At 46.6% G+C, this 21313-nt stretch overlaps 2 protein-coding genes across 5 annotated transcripts; one reads left to right on the top strand and one right to left on the bottom strand.

Moving 5' to 3' along the window:
- Window positions 1–13129, top strand: BECN1 (beclin 1). Of its 3 annotated transcripts, XM_019817925.3 has the most exons (13): window positions 1–164; window positions 439–567; window positions 4230–4297; window positions 5445–5503; window positions 5954–6022; window positions 6178–6268; window positions 6382–6518; window positions 6679–6873; window positions 7783–7929; window positions 10021–10170; window positions 10941–11001; window positions 11441–11583; window positions 12299–13129. In XM_019817925.3, the coding sequence occupies exons 2-13, from the start codon at window positions 441–443 to the stop codon at window positions 12465–12467; spliced, it is 1416 nt and encodes a 471-aa protein (XP_019673484.1). In that variant the 5' UTR covers window positions 1–164; window positions 439–440; the 3' UTR covers window positions 12468–13129. The 3 variants fall into 3 exon arrangements, with proteins under 3 accessions (XP_019673484.1, XP_003996955.1, XP_044900937.1); XM_003996906.6 differs by lacking the exon at window positions 5954–6022; XM_045045002.1 differs by lacking the exons at window positions 1–164; window positions 5954–6022 and having other exon boundaries at window positions 493–567; window positions 6114–6268.
- Window positions 12524–21205, bottom strand: CNTD1 (cyclin N-terminal domain containing 1). Of its 2 annotated transcripts, XM_003996905.6 has the most exons (7): window positions 20831–21205; window positions 17797–17872; window positions 17381–17549; window positions 16250–16412; window positions 15191–15335; window positions 14482–14578; window positions 12524–13904 (listed from the first exon to the last, which is right to left on the bottom strand). In XM_003996905.6, exons 1-7 carry the CDS (start codon window positions 20997–20999, stop codon window positions 13737–13739), a joined length of 987 nt encoding a protein of 328 aa, XP_003996954.2. In that variant the 5' UTR covers window positions 21000–21205; the 3' UTR covers window positions 12524–13736. The 2 variants fall into 2 exon arrangements, with proteins under 2 accessions (XP_003996954.2, XP_019673485.2); XM_019817926.2 differs by lacking the exon at window positions 17797–17872 and having other exon boundaries at window positions 20831–20968.
- Window positions 21206–21313: the final 108 nt, after the last annotated feature.

The following is a 21313-nucleotide window of genomic DNA, read 5'->3' as shown; positions in this document are numbered from 1 at the left end:
GTCGTGGCGTCACGTCCGGTCCGGGCGGAAGTCCTCCCCTGGCCGACCGGGAAGTAGCTGAAGACTGGGCGATGGCAGTTCTGGAGGCCTCCCTCCGGGGCAGACCCGACGCCACGGTGCCCCCGCGGTAGACCGGACCACGGTGGCGGGCACCGGGTTCCAAGGTGACGGGCGTCGGGGGCTGAGCCGGGGCCTTAGAAGGGAGCCTGGGAACCCTGACGGCCCCTGTTGCAGCCCCTCCCTGACTCTGGGCTGGTAAATTGCCTTTGCCAGCGCTGCCCCGGAAACGGGTCTGCCTGGTATCAGACCGTTCCTACAGGGAACGGCGCGGGCGAGGATTTGCCCCCTTGACTACACCAGCAAGGCAGGTGGTAGCCTCGGACCAGGGGCTCGAGGGCGCTGATTCTCCCTAACATCGCCTCCTCTCCACCGCCGCAGGGATGGAGGGGTCTAAAACGTCCAGCAGCACCATGCAGGTGAGCTTCGTGTGCCAGCGTTGCAGCCAGCCCCTGAAACTGGACACGAGCTTCAAGATCCTGGACCGTGTCACTATCCAGGAGCTCACAGGTCAGCGAGACCCTTGAAAAGAGGGTGGTCAAGATCGTGGAAAATGGGCAGCTTTAGAGATGTAGGTCTTCAGGTAGCTATCTTTGTAGTCGGCCATAGACTCTCGCTGTATGAACCTAGGAAAGTCATTTCATCTCTCGGGCTCCCTATTTTCTCTTTGGGAACGTGAAGAAGTTCTGACACTGTATCCTTCTGAGAGCTTCCTATTCTAAGGAGAGGTCCTTAGTGTTCTGCTCCTGCTGTTTCAGAGTAAAGGAATGTGTGTGTATAATAATAAGCACCATTTGTTGAGGGCTTACCATATACCAAGTGCAGTGCGTGCATTACTTCATCTGTGCAACAGCCCCTACGGGAGAGTACAATCATCATTTTACACATGAGGAATTGAGGCTCAGAGAGCTTAAGTGACTTATCAGTGGCCAACAGCTGGTAAATGGAGGAGCAGAGTCTTAAAGTCCCACAGTAAGATGAAGTTAGAAAAGGAACAAAAAGACTGAATAGGTAGTTTAAATAAGCTCAAGGGTCCAGAGTCAGCCTGCTTGGATTTAAATCATAACTCAATTACTAGCTGACTGACTTTTTGCAAGTTACTCTACTTTCTAAGCCCTGGTTTCTTGGTTTATCTGTAAAATGTAAAATGACCTCAGGATAGTTGTAAGGATCAAATATGATGAACGTAAGTACTTAGGAATATACTGGGCAAATAGTACTCAATAAATGTTAGCTATTATCATTACTACCAATTTCTCTTTTTTGAGTAGAATTAACTCTAATACATTTTTAGCCTTTTATTATGGAAAATTTCCATCGTATGGTCAAGAGAACAGCGTAATGAACTCCCTTGTATCCGTGACCCAGCTTCAACAATTAGCCACATTCTGCCATTCTTGTGTTCTCTATATCTTCACTCACCTCCCATCCCCGCTCAATTATTTTGCTTTTTATTCTTTTTAAAAAATAAATTGGCATGTCTTTATTTTTTTATTTTTTATTTTTTTTAATATGAAATTTATCGTCAAATCGGTTTTCATACAGCACCCAGTGCTCATCCCAACAGGTGCCCTCCTCGATGCCCATCACCCACCTTCCCCTCCCTCCCACCCCCCATCAACCTTCAGTTCTCAGTTTTTAAGAGTCTCTTATGTTTTGGCTCCCTCCCTCTCTAACCTCTTTTATTTTTCCTTCCCCTCCCCCATGGTCTTCTGGTAAGTTTCTCAGGATCCACGTAAGAGTGAAAACATACGGTATCTGTCTTTCTCTGTATGGCTTATTTCACTTAGCATAACACTCTCCAGTTCCATCCACGTTGCTACAAAAGGCCATATTTCATTTTTTCTCATTGCCACGTAGTATTCCATTGTGTATATAAACCATAATTTCTTTATCCTTTCATCAGTTGATGGACATTTAGGCTCTTTCCACAATTTGGCTATTGTTGAAACTGCTGCTATAAACATTAGGGTACAAGTGCCTCTGTGCATCAGTACTCCTGTATCCCTTGGGTAAATTCCCAGCAGGGCTATTGCTGGGTCACAGGGTAGATCTATATTTAATTTTTTGAGGAACCTCCACACTGTTTTCCAGAGAGGCTGCACCAGTTTGCATTCCCACCAACAGTGCAGGAGGGTTCCTGTTTCTCCACATCCTCTCCAGCATCTATAGTCTCCTGATTTGTTCCTTTTTGCCACTCTGACTGGTGTGAGGTGGTATATGAATGTGGTTTTGATTTGTATTTCCCTGATGAGGAGCGACGTTGAGCGTCTTTTCATGTGAATTGGCATGTCTTTAAATGCACAAGTGTTAGCTGTGCTTTAAAACAATGTTTTTTTAATCTTTATTTTTTTTTGGGGGGGGGAAGTGCAGAGAGAGGAAGGTACAGAGGATCTGAAGCAAGCTTTTCACAGACAGCAGAGAGCCTGATGCGGGGCTTGAACTCATGGACCATGAGATTATGACCTGAGCCGAATTTGCACGCTCAACTGACTGAGCCACCCAGACACCCCTAAAAAATTTTTTAAGGTTTATTTGTTTAATCTTGACACCCCACATGGGGCTCAAACTCACAATCCTGAGATTAAATCGCATGCTCTCCTGACCAAGCCAGCCAGTCATCTTTAGCTGTGCATTTTTGACAAAATGGATAACTCAGTATAACTCAGATCATGGTGATGTAGAAAGTTTCCTCATGTTCCCTCACTTTCCTTCCTAGTTATTCTGGAGGAAAGGGGATGTTGACATTTGTTGTGGAAAACCTCAAAGTATATAATGAGCCCTCACATACCCATCACCTCCACAATTATCAGTGCCTATTTAATCATGTTTCATCTACAGCCCCATCTATTCCCCTCCCACCCTGGAGCAAATCCCAAACATAAAAATACTGTAAATGTTTTGGTAAATATTTTTGAAAGACAAGGTGTCTTTTTGTTTTTAATTTTTTTAAATGTTTGTTTATTTTTGAGAGAGAGAGACAGAGTGTGAGCAGGGGAAGGGCAGAGAGAGAAGGAGACACAAAAGTCGAAGCAGGCTCCAGGCTCTGAGCTGTCAGCACAGAGCCCGATGCGGGGCTCGAACCCATGAACTGTGAGATCATGACCTGAGCTGAAGTTGGACGCTTAACCGACTGAGCCACCCAGGCGCCCCAGTAAGGTGTCTTTTTAAAAACACAGCCATTAGAGGCTCCTGGGTGGCTCAGTCGGTTAAGCATTGGACTTTGGCTCAGGTCATGATCTCACGGTTTGTGGGTTCAAGCCCCTCATCGGGCTCTGTGCTGACAGCTCGGAGCCTGGAGCCTGCTTTGGATTCCATGTCTCCCTCTCTCTCTGCCCCTTCCCCTCACACACACACACACACACACACACACACACACACACACACACACTGTCTCTCTCTCTCAAAAGTAAATAAACATTAAAAAAATTTCAAAACACAATCATACACATAATCAAACACAATATAATAATCATACACATAATAATCATACACAATTATCAAACACATAAAAAATTTAACAGTTCCTTAATCTGGTTTTAATGGGGGCAAGGGGAAGAAGATAAGAGATTTCATCTATGTGCAAATGGTACTTTAAGAGAAGGGTGGTGGGGCGCCTGGGTGGCTCAGTCAGTTAAGCTTCTGACTTTGTCTCAGATCGTGCTCTCGCAGTTTGTGCTGAGCTCAGAGCCTGGAACCTGCTTCAGATTCTGTGCTCCCTCTCTGCCCCTCCCCCACTCACACTGTCTGTCTCTCAAAAATAAACGTTAAGGACAAGGTGGAAGGCAGCGCATGGGTGCCTCAGTCAGCTAAGCGTCCTACTTCAGCTCAAGTCATGATCTCACGGTTCCTGGGTTCGAGCCCCTCATCGGGTTCTTTGCTGACAGCTCAGAGCTTGGAGCCTACTTGGATTCTGTGTCTTCCTCTCTCCCCAACCCTCCCACCCCCACTTGTGCTGTGTCTCTTTCCCTCTCTCTCTCTCTCTCTCTCTCTCTCTCTCTCTCTCTCTCAAAAATAAATAATAAACATTAAAAAAATTTTTTTAATAAATTTTAAAAATTAAAAAGGTGGAGGTGGGAGTGGTGATGAGAATTTGTTTTTATTATTTCCCATATTTTCATACACAGTCTGGCTTTGTTAAGACTCTAACTCAATATTTTCCTTGTCCTTAGCTCCATTACTTGCCACAGCCCAGGTGAAACCAGGAGAGACCCAAGAGGAAGAGGCTAACTCAGGAGAAGTATGAAACACTGGAATGCAAACTGGGTTTCTGCAGGGTACTTGGTGCTTCTAGAGTGCCCAGACTTTTGGAAACTCTGGTTAACAAGAGACATTCTACATGATCAGGCCACTGTGGGTCGTTGGGGAGGTACAGAAGTACACCTGAGGTTACAGGATTACTGACTGAGGCATCAGTTTAAAAATGTGGGGAGGGGTTTTTTATTTGAAGCAGAATTACAAGCCATTAGAGGTAGGAGGTGAGATGACCTATGTGTCCAGGTCATCCCAGGGCATGCCTGGTTTATGTCTATTGTCCTAGCTAATTATTAATATCTACTGCTCCCCATTCTCAAAAGTGTCTTAGTTTGGACTAGAGTATGATTATGTTAGCCAGAAGGGATTGTCAGTATCAGAGAACATGTCATTTTTAAGCTGTGGTAACGTTAGTAATAATTTTCTTTGCTGAAGGTAGATGTCATAAGAGTTTGATGACATATCGGGGCGCCTGGGTGGCGCAGTCGGTTAAGCGTCCGACTTCAGCCAGGTCACGATCTCGCGGTCCGTGGGTTCGAGCCCCGCGTCGGGCTCTGGGCTGATGGCTCAGAGCCTGGAACCTGTTTCCGATTCTGTGTCTCCCTCTCTCTCTCTGCCCCTCCCCCGCTCATGCTCTGTCTCTCTCTGTCCCAAAAATAAATAAACGTTGAAAAAAAAAATTAAAAAAAAAAAAAGTTTGATGACATATCAATTATGTCAAAGTATCAAAAACATATAAATCATCTACCTTGTCGTATGCCATGGCAAACTTCATTGCAGTCTGATCTGCCTTTTTCCTTGTGCCATGATTTAGGGCCTTCTCTCTCCTACCCCTGACTGGTCAGTGTTGAGAAAATGCAGATTTAGCCACACAATAACTACTATCACATAGATATCACATGGTTTGCCACAAAAAATCGCATGGGACTTGGCGTTTGTCTGTATGAGGGGTCCTTTCTTAGTGCACATATACCAAGGATTGGCTAGATCATACCCATTTCTTACGTCTCTGTGGTTTATCAGGTCCTGTGGTTATCAATCAAAGGTAAAGCCAAATGGTTCTGAGGCTCTTTGGGAAATAGACTCCCCCTGTAAGCTGCCAGAATTCTAATGCCCTCTTATTTCCTTCCCAGGAGCCATTTATTGAAACTCGCCAGGATGGTGTCTCTCGCAGATTCATCCCCCCAGCCAGGTGCCTACTACTCCTCAGCCCCCTGTTCCTTGCCAAAGGCCAGTAGAATTTTAATGGAACCCAGAATTGAGACCTGGAGCCAGGTGATGGAAATAAATCCTCATCTAGCCTTTTGGCTCTTCCAGAAAGGACGTATTCTCTTATACCTGGCCTGTCACCTTCCAGTATTAATTTTTTCCTGTAGCCGTTCACACAGTGGGAAGGGACGGTAGCTCTCATGACGAAGAATCGAGAAAAGTTGAGGGAGTGAATGACTAATAAGAGAGAGGGGCTCTTGAAAAGTTTTAAAATAGCAGGTGTTGTTAGATGTTCAAGTTCTTAATCTTTGATGCATGTGAAGGCTGCTGGTGAGGGGTATGATATTTAAAAATGGTCTTTCCTGATTCTCCTTCCTTTTCTACTATAGACACACACACATGTCAGTTTTTGATGCCCCCTCTCCCTCCTTAGTCCATCCAGGCCAACCTTCGTGCTGAGTGCCCCTGTGGAAGACCAGCATGGCCTTCCCTTGGGAGAGAGGTACCCTTGGGAGGTCAGTCGGGCTAGGAGTGGGTATGCGCCTTGAGGCCCCTCAGCCAGTGCTTGAGAGTCTCTGCCACTGCCACTGCAGTAGGTGGAGTGGAGGAGGCCTCTCTGCTCCCTCATGTGGCCCGTGGGCGGGGGGCTGTCTGCAGGATGATGTCCACAGAAAGTGCCAACAGCTTCACTCTGATCGGGGAGGCATCTGATGGCGGCACCATGGAGAACCTCAGCCGAAGACTGAAGGCAAGTCAGCTCTGTAGCAGCATCAGGCGGCGGGCCTGGCCGGGAGAGGGGGTGGCCGGGCAGGTAGCCTGGGGCAGGCCCTCCCCTGACTCTCCCACACCCCACGCTTCCAGGTCACTGGGGACCTTTTTGACATCATGTCAGGCCAGACAGATGTGGATCACCCACTGTGTGAGGAATGCACAGATACCCTTTTAGACCAGCTGGACACTCAGCTCAACGTCACTGAAAATGAGTGTCAGAACTACAAGTGAGTGCCTCTAGAGCCAGTGCCCGGAAACGGAGATCTGGACCGTGCAGCTGTCACTGCTCGGAGACTGCTTGGCTCTTACCCAGGCGCCGTGCCCCGCTCAGGTAAACAGAATGACAGGTTCCCCGCGGTGAGTGTATTCTGCCCGTGTCTTTGGCAGACGCTGTTTAGAGATCTTAGAGCAAATGAACGAGGATGACAGTGGACAGCTACAGATGGAGCTGAAGGAGCTGGCGTTAGAGGAGGAGAGGCTGATCCAGGAGCTGGAAGACGTGGAAAAGAACCGCAAGATAGTGGCAGAAAATCTCGAGAAGGTCCAGGCTGAGGCTGAGAGACTGGATCAGGAGGAAGCTCAGTGAGTGGTCACCCTGTTCCTCTGTCTCCCTTCCCACGAGGCTCCAGGAGAAGCAGCGGCTTCTGACTGAATGTGTCTGAGCAGTTTGTCAGCTGCAGTCGCCTGTCATTTGGTAGCATGTCTGCTCCAGATCCCACATACTGTTTGCGGGCCCTGCTTCTCAAGGTCTGTTGGGAGGGTTATGTGTGAAGGGTCAGCATGATTAAGTGAAAAAAGCATGTTGGTTGAATAGAGAGCAGAGAAAGAAGGGTTCTAAGGTGCACTGCTGCCCTGGGGGGAGCTGAGCTCGTTTGGGTAAGTCAGCCACCGAAGCTGGCATCCTCCTCTGGAAAGATGGACGTGTTGGCCTACATTCGTTCTTTCCCAGCCCGGAAATGTCACTGGTGATCTTGACCTGAGAGAACCCCCTGTGTAGTGGAGGAGACACAGTATCCACATTAACTAAAGTTGGGGGAGTGATGGACAGAGAAAAAAGTTAATGTTTTCAAAGGAGTGAACAAGTTACATCGGAAATGGTGTATGCCAACTATACAGAAGGACAGTGAGTGCACAGAAGTGAAGTTTTGGAAGTTCACCTGTGGTCAGTTCCTGGAAGAAGCCACTCTTAACGCCCTGACCCCACTTCTGGAAAAAAATTAGAAATACAAGAGGCATTTGGTCCTGGTTTAGGAAGAGTCCTGTTTGCCTCTATCTTTTGCACGTGGGCAGCTGGAATTTGAGACATTTCTGTCCCTCGCAGGCAAAACAGCTAGGATCTGTATGTTCCTTTGAATGGGATCTGTGCCAAATGGAAAGGATGCTGTAACTAGGTCTAACCATAACCACTAGAATACATCGTTCTGGGGGGTGGTGAGAGAGAAATTCTAGCCCTGAACCCACAGCCTTCAATGGCCACCTTGCTGCTCACAGGTATCAGAGGGAATACAGTGAATTTAAGCGACAGCAGCTGGAGCTGGACGATGAGCTGAAGAGTGTGGAAAACCAGATGCGTTACGCCCAGATGCAGCTGGACAAGCTGAAGAAAACCAACGTCTTTAATGCAACCTTCCACATCTGGTAATGCGGGTTGGAGGGTGAGGAGTGCCCGCAAAGCACTGCACGCCTGCGCCTTAGCTGGTGACCGCCAAGCCGGGGTGCCCGCCTCCATGAAACAGGGCTGTGCGTCGTCTCCCCGTCCAGGTTGCTTTCATTCCTTGTGATGGGATAGACATCTCAGGGGGTTGGAATTCTAGAGCTTGGTGGCATTCACTCTCCCAAGGAAAGGGAAAGATCTGAGCCCTCCAGCCCCGTGAAAACTTTGTCATCTGCCTGGTGCTGATTTCTTAACCCCTAGGGTCACTGATGTATTTATTCGACATTTCATCCATTTAACTAGTATCTGTTGAGTGTCTCCACGTGGTAGGCACTCTGCTGAGCGCCAGAAGGGCAACAGCAAACAACATGCGTTCTGCCTTCTGGTTGCTTACAGCCTCGTGGAAGAGACGGATACGTGACAGACTGTTGTTATGCGGTATGAGAGCTGTAACCCTCGGGTGCTCGGGGGCCACCTAAAGACACTTGGCCCAATTTGGGAAGGCCGCATGCAGAGTTTTCCCCAGGGGAGGTTGATGCTTAAGCTGAGGCACGAAGTGGAAGTTTGCAGAGGGAGGGGGCTTGTTCCTGGCAGAGGAACATCATGTGCAAAGACACGGAGGAACGTGGGAGTGGGGCGTCCGAAGAACTGAAAGGAGCTTATTGTGACTGGAGATGGAGTGTGAAGGGGAGAGTGACAGGATATGAAACTGGAGAGTGACCAGTTCCCCCAAGGACCTTGTAGGCCTCATTAAGGGATTTGGACTTCATCCAAAAGGCACTGGAAACCACTGAAGCGTTTTAGGCAGGGAAGTGACATAATTACTTTTGCATTTGTAAATGATAGTTTCACCTGCAATGTGGGAGATGATGGGGGCGGGGCGGGGAGAGGACAGTGCCTTTGGTAAGGAGACTTGTCAGTAGGACTCTAAGCAGGAAAAGATAGAGCAGTGGCATGGAGTTTGGGAAAAAAAGGACAAATGGAAGAGATTTAGGAAGTCCAATCAAGAGAGCTTGGTGGGTTTTTTTTTTAAATTTTTTTTTTAACGTTTATTCATTTTTGAGACAGAGACAGAGCATGAATGGGGGAAGGTCAGAGAGAGAGGGAGACACAGAATCTGAAACAGGCTCCAGGCTCGGAGCTGTCAGCACAGAGCCCGACACAGGGCTCGAACTCACGGACCGCGAGATCATGACCTGAGCCAAAGTCGGATGCCCAACCCACTGAGCCACCCAGGCACCCCGAGAGCTTGGTGGTTTTTGAGGGGAGGGAGCAGGGAGAGAGCATTCAAGGGTGATGCCCCTGTTTCTACTTTGGCATCTGAGCACAAGGGGTAAAGATGACAGCTCACATTTGGACATATATTTATTTATTTACTTACCTACCTATCTATGTTTATATTTGTTTAACATGTTGAGTTTATTTATTTTGAGAGAGAGAGTGCGAGTAGGGGAGGGGCAGAGACAGAGAAAGAGAATCCCACACAGGCTCTGCACTGACAGTGCAGGGCTTGAACTCACAAACTGTGAGATCATGACCTGAGTCAAAATGAAGAGTTGGATGCTTAACCGACTGAGCCAACTCATGCGCCCCAGACGTATATTTAAAGTGCCAAGTAGAGGGGCGCCTGGGTGGCGCAGTCGGTTAAGTGTCCGACTTTGGCTCAGGTCATGAACTTGTGGTTTGTGAGTTCGAGCCCCGCATATCAGGCTCTGTGCTGACAGCTTGGAGCCTGCTTCAGATTCTGTGTCTCCCTCTCTCTCTGCCCCTTCCCTGCTCATGCTCTGTCTCTCAAAAATAAATGTTAAAAAAATAAAATAAATAAATAAAGTGCCAAGTAGAGGGGCGCCTGGCTGGTTCAGTCAGTAGAGCATATGACTCCTGATCTCATGGTTGTGAGTTCAAGTCCCACGTTGGGTGTAGAGCTTACCTAAGAAAAAATAAAGTGCCAAATAAAGCTTACCATGAATCTGGAGATGAGGGAGGTCTATACCAGCGTTTAGGTGCAAACAGGAAGTCTCAAAGTTGCCGAGTGTTGAGTTCTCCCTGTATTTTCTCCTGCCCTCCTGCCTTAGGCACAGTGGACAGTTTGGCACAATCAATAACTTCCGACTGGGGCGCCTGCCCAGTGTTCCTGTGGAATGGAATGAGATCAATGCTGCATGGGGCCAAACAGTGCTGCTACTCCATGCCCTGGCCAATAAGATGGGTCTGAAATTCCAGAGGTAAGAAGTGCACCCCTTTCTTGGGGTGTGGCATGTCTTTTTTTTTTTTAAACGTTTATTTTTATTTTTGAGAGACAGAAATAGAGCATGAGTGGGGGAGGGGCAGAGAGAGAGAGGGAGACACAGAATCTGAAGCAGGCTCCAGGCTCTGAGCTGTCAGCACAGAGCCTGACATGGGGCTCGAACTCATGGTCCGCGAGATCATGACCTGAGCCGAAGTCGGACGCCCAACCGACTGAGCCACCCAGACGCCCCCGGGTGTGGCATGTCTTTGATGTAATTTGTATTTCCAGCCTGGTACTCTCCTCTGCTGCGGCAAGAACCCTTGTTCACAACACACCGAGAGTTTTTCTGCCTGTGGAGACTCCCGTCGGCTTCTGGTCGGCTTCTGGTAGAGACTCCCAGAAAAGTCGCTTTGCACTCATCAAGCAGTCCTTGAGCTGCATGACCGTAGCTGTGGTCCCCAACCCATCGTCTCCAGAACCTTGGGGGTTCCTCAGGCTGTTTTTAGCTTTTGTTTTTTTTTTTTTTCAGCCTAAACCAAAACCTACATTTACCTGTGAAAGACCCCCAGACAATTATGTAATAAATGTCGTTCAGTAAACAGAATCTTTTAAACATGGGAGTCTATGGGGAGATGAGAGACAGAGGTGGAAATAGTAAAAGTAGTCCTTGGATAGGATGAGGCATGAAAATCACTGGGTTATAACATTTCAATAATCGCTTCAGGAGGAGCCCTGTATCCACCTCTGTATGCGTCTCCATTTTAGGTATCGACTTGTTCCCTACGGAAACCATTCATATCTGGAGTCTCTGACAGACAAATCTAAGGTACTCTGGGAAGCCCCATCTTCAGTGGGATGCAGAATCCTGGTACCTCCTGACAAAATGGTTTGCTTTTGATAATAGCATTTCTTAGTTTGTTCCTTAGGTGGAGGTGTCTCATGATCCTATGTCTTGTTCAATGCCTTGTCTAGTTCAGGATTAGCTCTTTGGGGCCTACAGACAAAAAGTAGGTTTTTACAGTCTGTCAAAAAGGGCTAAGGGCAGATCGGAGGGGGATGTGTATGGTAGGCTAGGAAAGGAGCCACTGTGAGGTATTTAATACATCTCTGGTGATAAAACAGTTCCTGGGCATTGCATTTGCCCAGGATTACTGCTTCCAGTGAAATACAGACAAACAGGACTTGAGAAATGGAGAGTCTTGGGAACACTCTCTGGTAGCCTGTCTTGGTGCCACACCCTCAGCCAGTTCTCTCTTCTTGGGCAGGAGCTGCCATTATATTGTTCCGGGGGGTTGCGGTTTTTCTGGGACAACAAGTTTGACCATGCCATGGTGGCTTTCCTGGACTGTGTGCAGCAGTTCAAAGAAGAGGTTGAGAAAGGCGAGACACGTTTTTGTCTTCCTTACAGGTCAGTATTCCCTAATGCTCCACGAACCTAGAGTAGGACCAAATAGAGCATAACCAAAGGGACAGTAAGAATGGAGGCAAAACATAGTCTAAATGGTAGGAAAGCAAAATCATGACACTGATGGGCAAAGAGTGATGCAACACTATAAGCAGGACAGAATATGACCATCTGGTCACGTATTCTCTTCGGCGCTCTGGGGGATTTTCTTAGCACAGAGCTCAAGCTGGCTCTCTGATTTCAGGAAGCTTTCCTCTTAGGCCCTTGGAAATACATAGGAATGCTTCCTTTGGTCAAATGTTGTAGGAGCCCAGTGATAGATGCAGACCTTAGTTCAAGAGAACAAGGCCGAGCTGCTTCTGTCACCCCAAAACAAAGCATTTCTTTTCTCCTGCCTCCCTTCTCTCCCCATGAGTTCAGGGATGCCTAGGAAAACAGTCAGGGGTACTGTAACCCTCACTTACCCTCTGCTCCAGGCTTCTCATTTGTTTGGGTGTGTGTCCTGTCCCTGTACTCTGCAATGACAATGAGGCTCTTGTGACAGCCTTCTTGATGTTTGGCTTTTAAGCAAATCCAAAATACACTACCATTCCTCGCCAAGAGTTCTTTAATAGATAAAATGACGTGAATGGTCCCATGATCAAGTCCCTGCCCGTTTGCCTGAACTGACTTAACTCGGATCTCAGTTACTAATGAGCTCTGCTATGTGCATCTGCAGGATGGATGTGGAGAAAGGCAAGATTGAAGACACAGGAGGCAGTGGCGGCTCCTATTCCATCAAAACCCAGTTTAACTCCGAGGAACAGTGGACAAAAGCTCTCAAGTTCATGCTGACGAATCTTAAGTGGGGTCTTGCTTGGGTATCCTCACAGTTTTATAACAAATGACTTTTTTTCTTAGGGAGATGTTTGCCTTAAAGGCTTTAGATTTTGTTTTGTTTGCAAAAAAAAAAAAAAAAAAAAAGTTTTAAATTAAATTCGGGTACTATTAACAGCACATGTTTACAATACCAAAACAGAAAAAATCTACAAAAGCCACTTTATTTCAGGATATCATGTGACAGATAGTTTCCAGGGCTACAATGTGTCATGTACAGCTATCAGCCTTTGTCATAGGTTTGACTCTTAACCCCAAACCTTCCTTTCCCTCTCTCCCCTCAAAACAACTAATTTAAAATTGTTTTTGTTTTTGTTTTTGTTTTGTTAACTGAGTTGAATTGAGATCAATGTGTTTTCACTGGGTTTTATCTCTCTCAACTTCCTGCACTTACAATATGAAATAGAAACTTTTGTCTCCACTGAGACGACGAGATGTGTGAGACGTACAGCTGGATAACGTGAGAAAATGACACGTAAGCTTTGGTCACCAGATGATGTGATCAGAAGCTTGAAATTTAACACTTGTCCTCACTTGCTTCCAGTGCTGAATGCCTATTCTGCTCTCTGTTAGAGATATGAAATGGTGTTTGATATTGTTTGAGACATTATGGAGAGATTTAATTATTTGTAATAAAAGATTTACTGCAGTCTGATAACTGCCCAGAAGTGCACTGCTGGTTTTTTTGTTGACTGAAATAGAGCACTTTGTATCCTGGGAGTATTGAGTTCAAGTGCAGGTATGTGAAAGCTCTGTTGAAACATGTTTAGAGATGGATTGGTGTTAGTTTTAAAAAAGACTAATGGCAATAGACAGCTGTGGAGGAAGCCCTATTTGTGTACATGTCAATGACAGAACAGAGATGTTAAACTAACTTGAAGGGGAAATAAAGGCTGCCTCCTTGATGCTCAGTCAAGGTCACCCAAACAGTCTCGGTTTTCAAGCCCCTGGTTAACACTAATGTCCACATCCTATGTTCTCTTTCAGTGAAATGAACAGCTAAGGAAAAGCTATAAATACCTTGTTAAACAAAAACGAACCAACTTCACTAATGTTCTATCTCCTCCCAGCTCCTTGACATTTTCAGTCTGATACAACAAAAAGGACATGCTTGTCAACTTTAACTCTTTGTCTGATGCAGAAAAGTGCACATGAAGTTGGAACACAAAACATAGTCCAAAAGATACTCGGAACTTTTGTACCCTGAGTTGAAGAGTAAACAAAAGGAGGGATAAGCGCAGTGGTGAAGGCTGTTGCATACTTGGCGGGTGGAGCCCTCCTCACGTGTTGGAGGAAGTGGCAGCCCGCAGAGCTCTGGCCTCCAGGTGGGGGGGGACAGGCTGTCGCCCTGGAGTGTTGGCGCCCACGCTGTGAGTCAGGATTGCGTAAGAGAACTCAGCGATGCTTTCCAGGGCAATGCCAGTGATGCTCTGCAAATGCTCCACAACCTTCAGAAATAGACGGATTTTTTTTATTACTAAATAATCTCCACGTGTTTTAGTGCACAGACACATCGCTCATGCTGTTCTCTCAAGCCAGATGTAAATTTTTTCATTTCTCTGAGTTTACCGAGATGATTAAATCCAGATCCCAGTGTTTGCCAATGGCCAAATTACATTGGGATGGATACCTTTACCCTGATAGTGTTAGCCTGGAAAGTTTCTGCTAGACATCTCATTGTGCTGGAGATAAGGTCTGTGAAATATAAATGGGACACTTGGGCCTTGACATTGTCTTCTATTTGGGACGATATACTTACTGGACTTGAACATGATAGTGGATATTGTCAGAAAGGGAAATGAACGAGCTGAACACGGACCTCCATTCCCAGCTCCATAAGGGAAAAACTGGAGAGCGCTTTTCAGGCCTACTCTAGCATTTCCTCTCCCAAATCCTGCTTATTCATCCTAATCCTGGGTCTGGACTTATCATTTAGAAGTTGTCTTTTCTTTTCCTTTAACTGATGGGAGAATGCTTTCTATTAAGTGAATTCTGACCGTGCTGGTCCTGCTCAGTGGTGCGTACCTGGCTCCAGCACTCATGGTTTTGGATGAAAGCACTTGCCGCAATGATTCCTACTCCCAACAGCATGAAGTCTTCCTTCACTGAAGCAAACTTCTCCCTGAGTGATTAAAACCATATTAATTTTGGAGCTAGAATGAAATTTGATCTTCCAAACCCGAGGGTCATGGAACTTCAACTAAGAGTTGTTTATGTTGATCATCTTGGACTTTTTGAGATATGGAAGGAAATGGCCAAATTATAGCTAATTGACCCCCTCCCCAGCCCAACCGGGATTAAAACCTGAGCCTTCTGACTCGTTTATGGGCCTTTTGTTGTCCCATCGGTCTTCCTAACAAATGTAACTGTGAGTCTTTTTACCAGTTTGACTTTACAGTAATCAAACACTTTTGTCCAAGTTGCAGCCCTGTGACTATAAGGGCCGTCCAGTAATCTCAAATTTAAGCAGCCATAAAGGAAGAACTAAGAAAGAAAGTATGTTAATTACCTGAAGTCATTTAAATTTAAAACGAAATACTTCAGAGTTTTGCTGATTGGGCTTAGTCATCTGCATCCAAGCAATACTGGAAGTTAATTAAAAACAGGTAACCTGTGCAGGTTATCTGTGGCCTGGATGCCTTACTGGGGAAATTCCATTCCCATGGTATGTTCTCGAGGTATGCTCCTAACTCGCTATTTCTGGAAGAGGCCTACCCTAAAGGAGTTGCCTTACCCTTGCAGCTGACTGGGTATGGAGTTTTCAATGGAAGCCCTGAGCAGGCTCTCATATACGGGTTCGTGCAGGAGATAGACAAGGTCGAGCAGGGTCAGGCAGGTTGCATGCAGCTGTGTGGCTGGGACCAAACAGCCATTGTATCCTAGATGGAGTGTGGGCATGGTAAAGAACATTAAGTGCATCTTCTCTGACCGTAATCACCGTTGTCATGTGACATAAAGCTCTTGAGCTAATGATAATGAGTTCTGTAGGAAATCTCTTTAGTTGGGAGGTCAATTTTATTTTTTATTTTTTTGGAGGTCAATTTTAAAATGTTTATTTTGAGAGAGAGTGTGTGCGTTCGAGCAGGGGAGGGGCAGAGAGAGAGAATCCCAAGAAGGCATCGTGCTGCCAGTGTAGAGCCTGACATGGGGCTTGATCTCACAAACCATGAGATCATGACCTGAGCCTAAACCAAGGTGCCCCAGGAGGTCAATTTTAAAGGATAAAGGGAGGGGTGCCTGGTGACTCAGTCCATCAAGCATCCAACTTTGGTTCAGGTCATGATCTTGCGGTTCACGCATTTGAGGCCCATGTCAGGCTCTATGCTGACATCTCAGAGCCTGGAGCCTGCTTCAGATTCTGTGTCTCCCTCTCTCTCTGCCCCTCCCCCCCCCCACTCTCTCTTTCTCTCTCTCAAAAATAAATGTTAAAGAAAAAAAGGATAAAGGGAGAGGTAGAGAAATCTCCATCTACAGTATATATACAGATAAGAGTATATTTGTTTGTTCCCATCTTATCTCATACCTCTCTAGAAAATCACCTCTTTGATCCTACAGCAAGAGTGCCTAGTGAGTCCAAATAGAAGCCAGGTGCTGAGACCTGAGTTTCCTTCCCTGACAAGTACCAGAGGGGACACTTGACTGTGTCCCCAGTCTTCCTGCTCCCCCCCACCCCCGACTTCCTGCTGTTTCTCATTGGCAGGTTCTTTCCACGGCTTCCAAACCTCTGGGCACATTCTTGTTGCCTTCTATGGACGACTCCAACCCATGTTCTCTGACACACGTAATAAAGTACCTAAAACCTCCAGAAGCATCTCTACATATGCCAGGGGAGTAGGCAGATTGATTTGGAAGTTCAGGGACTTCAAAACATCAAGCTCTGACTCCAGCAGTTCCTCCTTAGTGTGCACATACCCCAGAGACTGGAGGAAATTCAGGACTGTAATGTTGCTGATAATCTGAGCAAAGAAAAACAAAACAGTGAGAGGGAGAGAAGGGTGTCAGAATAAAGGTCATACATCTTGGCACAGTATACAAAGCTTTTCACAATCCAGCCCATGCCTTCATCGCGTCTTCTCTCTTAGTAATTGCCCCTTACGCCCCCACGCCGTCATATAGGGTTACTTGCAGTTTCTGAGCCCGTCCAGCTCTCCAGGCCTGTATGCGTGCTGTTTCCTATATCTGGATCTCCCTTTCCTCCCCCTCCTCTCTCCCCATTTTCCTTAACTCCTCTCCATCTTTTTTAAGGACCTTCCCATCTCCTGCCCATACCCCCTTCAAAAAGTCATGGTCTCTAAATATACTTCCTTGACTCTCCAAGGCTGTGGGTGTACATTCATAGCCATCTGTATTTACACTAATCAGAGCACTCTCCCACATTATTTGCCTGCATGTCTTCTCTTATTGGATAATAAATTCCTTGAGATCGCAGGCAATATGTTTAATGTTGTACCCATGGCACCTAGTGCAGCATCTGACCATAGAAGACAGTGAACATTTGTTGAGTGAATGGTATTTTACTATACAGGCATTGGGTAGGGGTATGGAAACATTTTATCCCCTATAAATGTGACCATTTGTCTTTAATACTGATAGGTCTGTTGGTAATTCAGGCACCTTATGTAAACTGTCCTTGAGTCCAAGGGGAGGAAAGGTGACCTGTATGAATGGTGGCATCTGTCCAGCAATTATACTTTGGGAACAGAACTTCAGGCTATTTAATAACTGCCTCTGTGTGACTGTGTGTGTGTGTGTGTGTGTGTGTGTGTGTGCATGTGTAGGAGGTATGCCTAGGAAGCATAATCACACTCTGGAATTTCCACAGGAGTAGTAACACCTAGCTTAGGAGCAGGTTTCTCACAGTCACCTTTGGACGAGCTGGTTTCTCCTAACATTCAGGTGTCCACGAGAGACCCCAGTTCCTTACTTTGTAGTGGAAGGAAAGTTTGCTCGCCAGTTGAACACATGACACAAGACGCAGGATGAACTTGTTGGAAAGCTGTTCTTTCAGAGCTTTCCAATTCTGAGGCTCCGTCTTCTCTCTCAGCTGGGCCGTGGCTTGCCTACAGATATTCTCTGCCTGCTTAACCATAAACCTGTAAGGAAGGGCAGGGGAGAGTAAACCATCCGCACTCACTCAAACTAAAGGGAGTTTGTGCTATCGAACTATGCTATATCTCCTCCTCTCCGATATCAGTCCCTTGGTGAGACATGTGCATTTGTAAGTAACAGAGGGTGTAAAACCAGGCCTCATGGTAAGGGACAACTGTACTTTTTTAAGACTTGGAGACATTAGCTATTCTGAGAGGTACCACTCACAAAGACCTATGCTCAGGGCTTTACCTTTCTAGGATTTCTACAGCCTGGTAGCTCACGGATTTCTCCAGACACCATTGTTCAGACAGGAGAAAAACAAACTCTGCCAAAACAGAAAAGAAGAGCCTAATTCACAAGGTGCAACCAAAACCACTCCGTGAACTCCTGGCATTGTGTAAAAGCCACGAGGGGGCCGAGGGAAGAGGGTCAGGGGCTGAGAAGGGGGAGACTGGAACAACACAAGCTGAGCTTAGTTCCCTTTCCTGCCAACAGGCAGATCCAAGCGGACAGAGCCCCCTTGGTGACCCTTGAGCCTTCCTGTGGGTCTCAGCTGATAAAAGGCTTGGCCAGCTACACACAAACATACCAGCTGGTCCAGTTGGCCTCTACACCATGCTGGGAACCTCCAGCTTCAAGAGAGATTCTTGGATGGATAAAAACCCTAACCCCTATATTCTGTTTTCAGTGGAATGTTGACAGGAACAGAAAAGTCCCTCCCGGAGCTTCAATACTCTTCGTAACAGTGTTTGTTTAGTAACCACCCTCTGGAGAACTCCCACTGCTTTACAAACAGGATTCACCTTACAGCTGGACACCATCTCTCCACCACCCGTTTGTTGGGTAAATCTGCAGTGGCTGGGCCTGTCCGCAGGAGCAAGTTTGTTCCTGGGGAGTGGCTCGTTTTGAAGAAATATCCCCTACGTCAGGGACCACAGCCCACTCTGTGAGGGGGGCAAGGGCATTGGGAAGATGGGAAGGGCAAGATACCTTGGCAAAATCTTAGGCCGCCTCTGTTTCTCTTTGAAAGAACAGCCCCAGATAGAATTCTATTTAGTTTGCATTATCATTAGAGGGTGGAAACAAGGGTAAATGTTAGTTCTCAACAAAGAAAGCTCCCACAGAACTTGGGACTTTTAGCGCTGGTTAGCAAAGAATTATGCATAGTCAAATGACCATGTGTCTTCAGAGAAAATTTGCCTTTCTTAGGCACATAAAAGTTAAGCTGGCGCAAGACAGTTGAACAGTCTGCCCAACACATGTTACACATATGTACAAAACCTGGGTGTTATAGAAACTAAAGCCCTGCTAGCAGTGCCCAATGCAGAAGATAATTAGTTTAAGCAATTAAGCAAAATGCCCTTGCACACGTAACTGTGTGTTATTAGTCCTTTTGTTTGCTGGAGGTTAGGCCTTACTTCTTCGGGGTGTGTGTGTGTGTGTGTGTGTGTGTGTAGTTGTTTGGGTTTGGTTTGGGACTGAATTATCTGGGCAGTTGTTTCTATTTTCTAGTTTAATTTGCCAAGCAAACTGAGCTAGGGTTAGATGCAATAGATGGTGGTTACGCTTTCCCTTCCTGCTGGCTCTCCCTCCAGCACTTAAAAACATACATCATTTACCTGAAAGACCCTCCCCTTCTATCCTCTTAAGCTAGTTTTGCATCACTGTTAACTTTCTTGAGAGCCTTTGCTCAAACCTGCTGCTTCCACTTCCTTGTGAATTCCCTGACGTTCTGTGGTTTGGCTTCTACTTTTATCAACTTGCCGGAATGATGGTCTCAAAGGCCAGAAAACAGGTCCAAACTGTTAAACATCATCACCTTTTTGCAACTTTCAATCCTGTCGTTCATATCCCTGAGGCAGCTGAAATTGCTGACCATCATCCTTCTTGAAACTCTCCTCTTGGCTTCCAGAGGTGCCTTGGTTCTGTTCCTATCTCCCTATTTTTAAGAATTTCCTTCATGACTCTTCTCCCTACTCCAGTTGCCTGAACACAAAATGTTTCCCAAGGGAGGAAATGTCTTTGACCTGCTTCTCTTTTCTCCCTCTCAGACTCATTCTCTACCAGTTTCAACAGTATCACTATGGAGATAACTCCAAAACCGTTACCTTTAGTTCTGACCTCTCTTCTGACTTTTTTTTTTTAAATATCTTACTAGAAACCTTCCTTTAGAGGTTCTACAAGCACCTGAAACTCAGTGGATCTGAAACCAAAGCTGTTCTCTTTCACAAACAAAAGTCATGCCCTGTTTTATTATTTTTTACTAGATGTATGTATTTCTCTTAATGGCACCACTATATTCCCATTCTCTTAGACTCAACCCTTTGGTATGGCCTTCTTTGCCTTCTCCACCTCTTAAATTCACCCACTGCAGAACCCAAGATTTTGTCTCTGAAATGTTTTTAATCCATCCTCCCCTGTCATTCCCTCTGCCCTATTGCCTAAACTAGTGACAGAAGATTCCTACTGGTCTACCTCTCTCCTATCCCTCCCTACTCCACTCCATTCTATACATCGCAGCCAAAATAATTTTTTCTAGGGGGAAGGTTACAGTCATATCACTCCCCTATTTGAAAACCTTCAATGCCTTCTTGTTTTCCTACTAAGCCAAGTATAAACAGTCCCCCACCCCGGCCCTTGGCATTCAAAGTCCCATATGGAATGTCTCCAAACTACTTTTCTGGTCTTAATTTCAACTCCTCTTCCACATGCTCTGGACAACCTGGACTTAACCACCGTACCCACACTCACCCTAAGCTTCCCTGTTTCCATGGATTTACTCAGGTTAGCCCCTTTTGGTAGAAATGCTGCCCCCCTCCCTCCTCCACCTTCATCAACCAAAACCTCATCCTGCTTTGAGGTCTACCATGCCTGGAGAACACTCTTAAATCTTCCTAACCTCACCTCACACTATCGCTCCTTTCCATCCCCAGAAAGCTTCTTTTATCTGCTGTGTCACTTAACTAACAGTACCTGTACCTGGTCATTTACAGATTTGTTCTAATATCCTCTAAAGATTAGGCATGGTTTGAAAGCAGGGGCTGAATCTCTGTTTTGTCCTTCTGTGCCAAGCGGTGTGGAGAAGCACTCTACATGGGTTGAAATCAAGGGTAGGGTGCTGGTGTTATCTTGTTCATCACTGTATCCCCTGTACCTCGCATATAGTGGTTACTAACAACACTTATTTGAATGAAGAAGGCAAACAGAATCTCCAGGCTGGGGTGCCTCCCAGACAGGTGCCCCAGTCTCCCACAAAACCATCTCCCGGGCCCTGGGTCCACACCCACGATCCGGGTCTCCCTGAAGCTGCCCATCCGGCCGGCAGCCCCCTGCACGGCTCGCTCGTTCTGCTGCGCCAGGTGAAGCAGAGCGTCTTCGATCGTCTCTGTGGCAACAGCTCCAAATTGAAAGTCACTGAGGGAGGCCAATCTTGACCTCACAGGTTCCTGCATTTTCAGAAGCCTTTGGGGGCACCCGGACGGCTCACGGGATCCATAAACCGACCCCCTTAGCTTCACCCCCGAGTCTTCCGCCACACTCTTGTCTGGGACTCCTCGTCCCCTTCTGTGTGCTTGTCTTCACCTCAAGTCTGAGGAAAACCCAGTTTCCCCCACTGCCTCGAGCCTTCTACAGCCCTTTCTCGCCCTAACGGCCACGGACCCCTCAGCCAATCAGAAAGCTCGGCTGGTTTGCCACCCCCGCCCCCCTTCCCCTAAGGCCAAGAGCCGCACTCCCCTCGCGAAAGAAAACGCGGACTACAATTCCC

Source organism: Felis catus, chromosome E1 (genome assembly GCF_018350175.1).
Source record: "Felis catus isolate Fca126 chromosome E1, F.catus_Fca126_mat1.0, whole genome shotgun sequence".
Classification (NCBI taxonomy): domain Eukaryota; kingdom Metazoa; phylum Chordata; class Mammalia; order Carnivora; family Felidae; genus Felis; species Felis catus.
The sequence above is the reverse complement of the archived record's forward strand: the minus strand, read 5'-3'. Positions and strand labels throughout refer to the sequence as shown.

Coding starts and splice junctions, on each gene's coding strand:
- BECN1 (XM_019817925.3), top strand. CDS start 441: ATGGAGGGGTCTAAAACGTCCAGCAGCACCATGCAGGTGAGCTTCGTG. Junction 568..4,229: donor CACTATCCAGGAGCTCACAG/GTCAGCGAGACC, acceptor CCTTGTCCTTAG/CTCCATTACTTGCCACAGCC. Junction 6,874..7,782: donor CTGGATCAGGAGGAAGCTCA/GTGAGTGGTCAC, acceptor TGCTGCTCACAG/GTATCAGAGGGAATACAGTG.
- CNTD1 (XM_003996905.6), bottom strand. CDS start 20,999: ATGCAGGAACCTGTGAGGTCAAGATTGGCCTCCCTCAGTGACTTTCAA. Junction 15,336..16,249: donor GATGCTTCTGGAGGTTTTAG/GTACTTTATTAC, acceptor CACTCCATCTAG/GATACAATGGCTGTTTGGTC. Junction 13,905..14,481: donor ACCATGAGTGCTGGAGCCAG/GTACGCACCACT, acceptor CTATTTCTGAAG/GTTGTGGAGCATTTGCAGAG.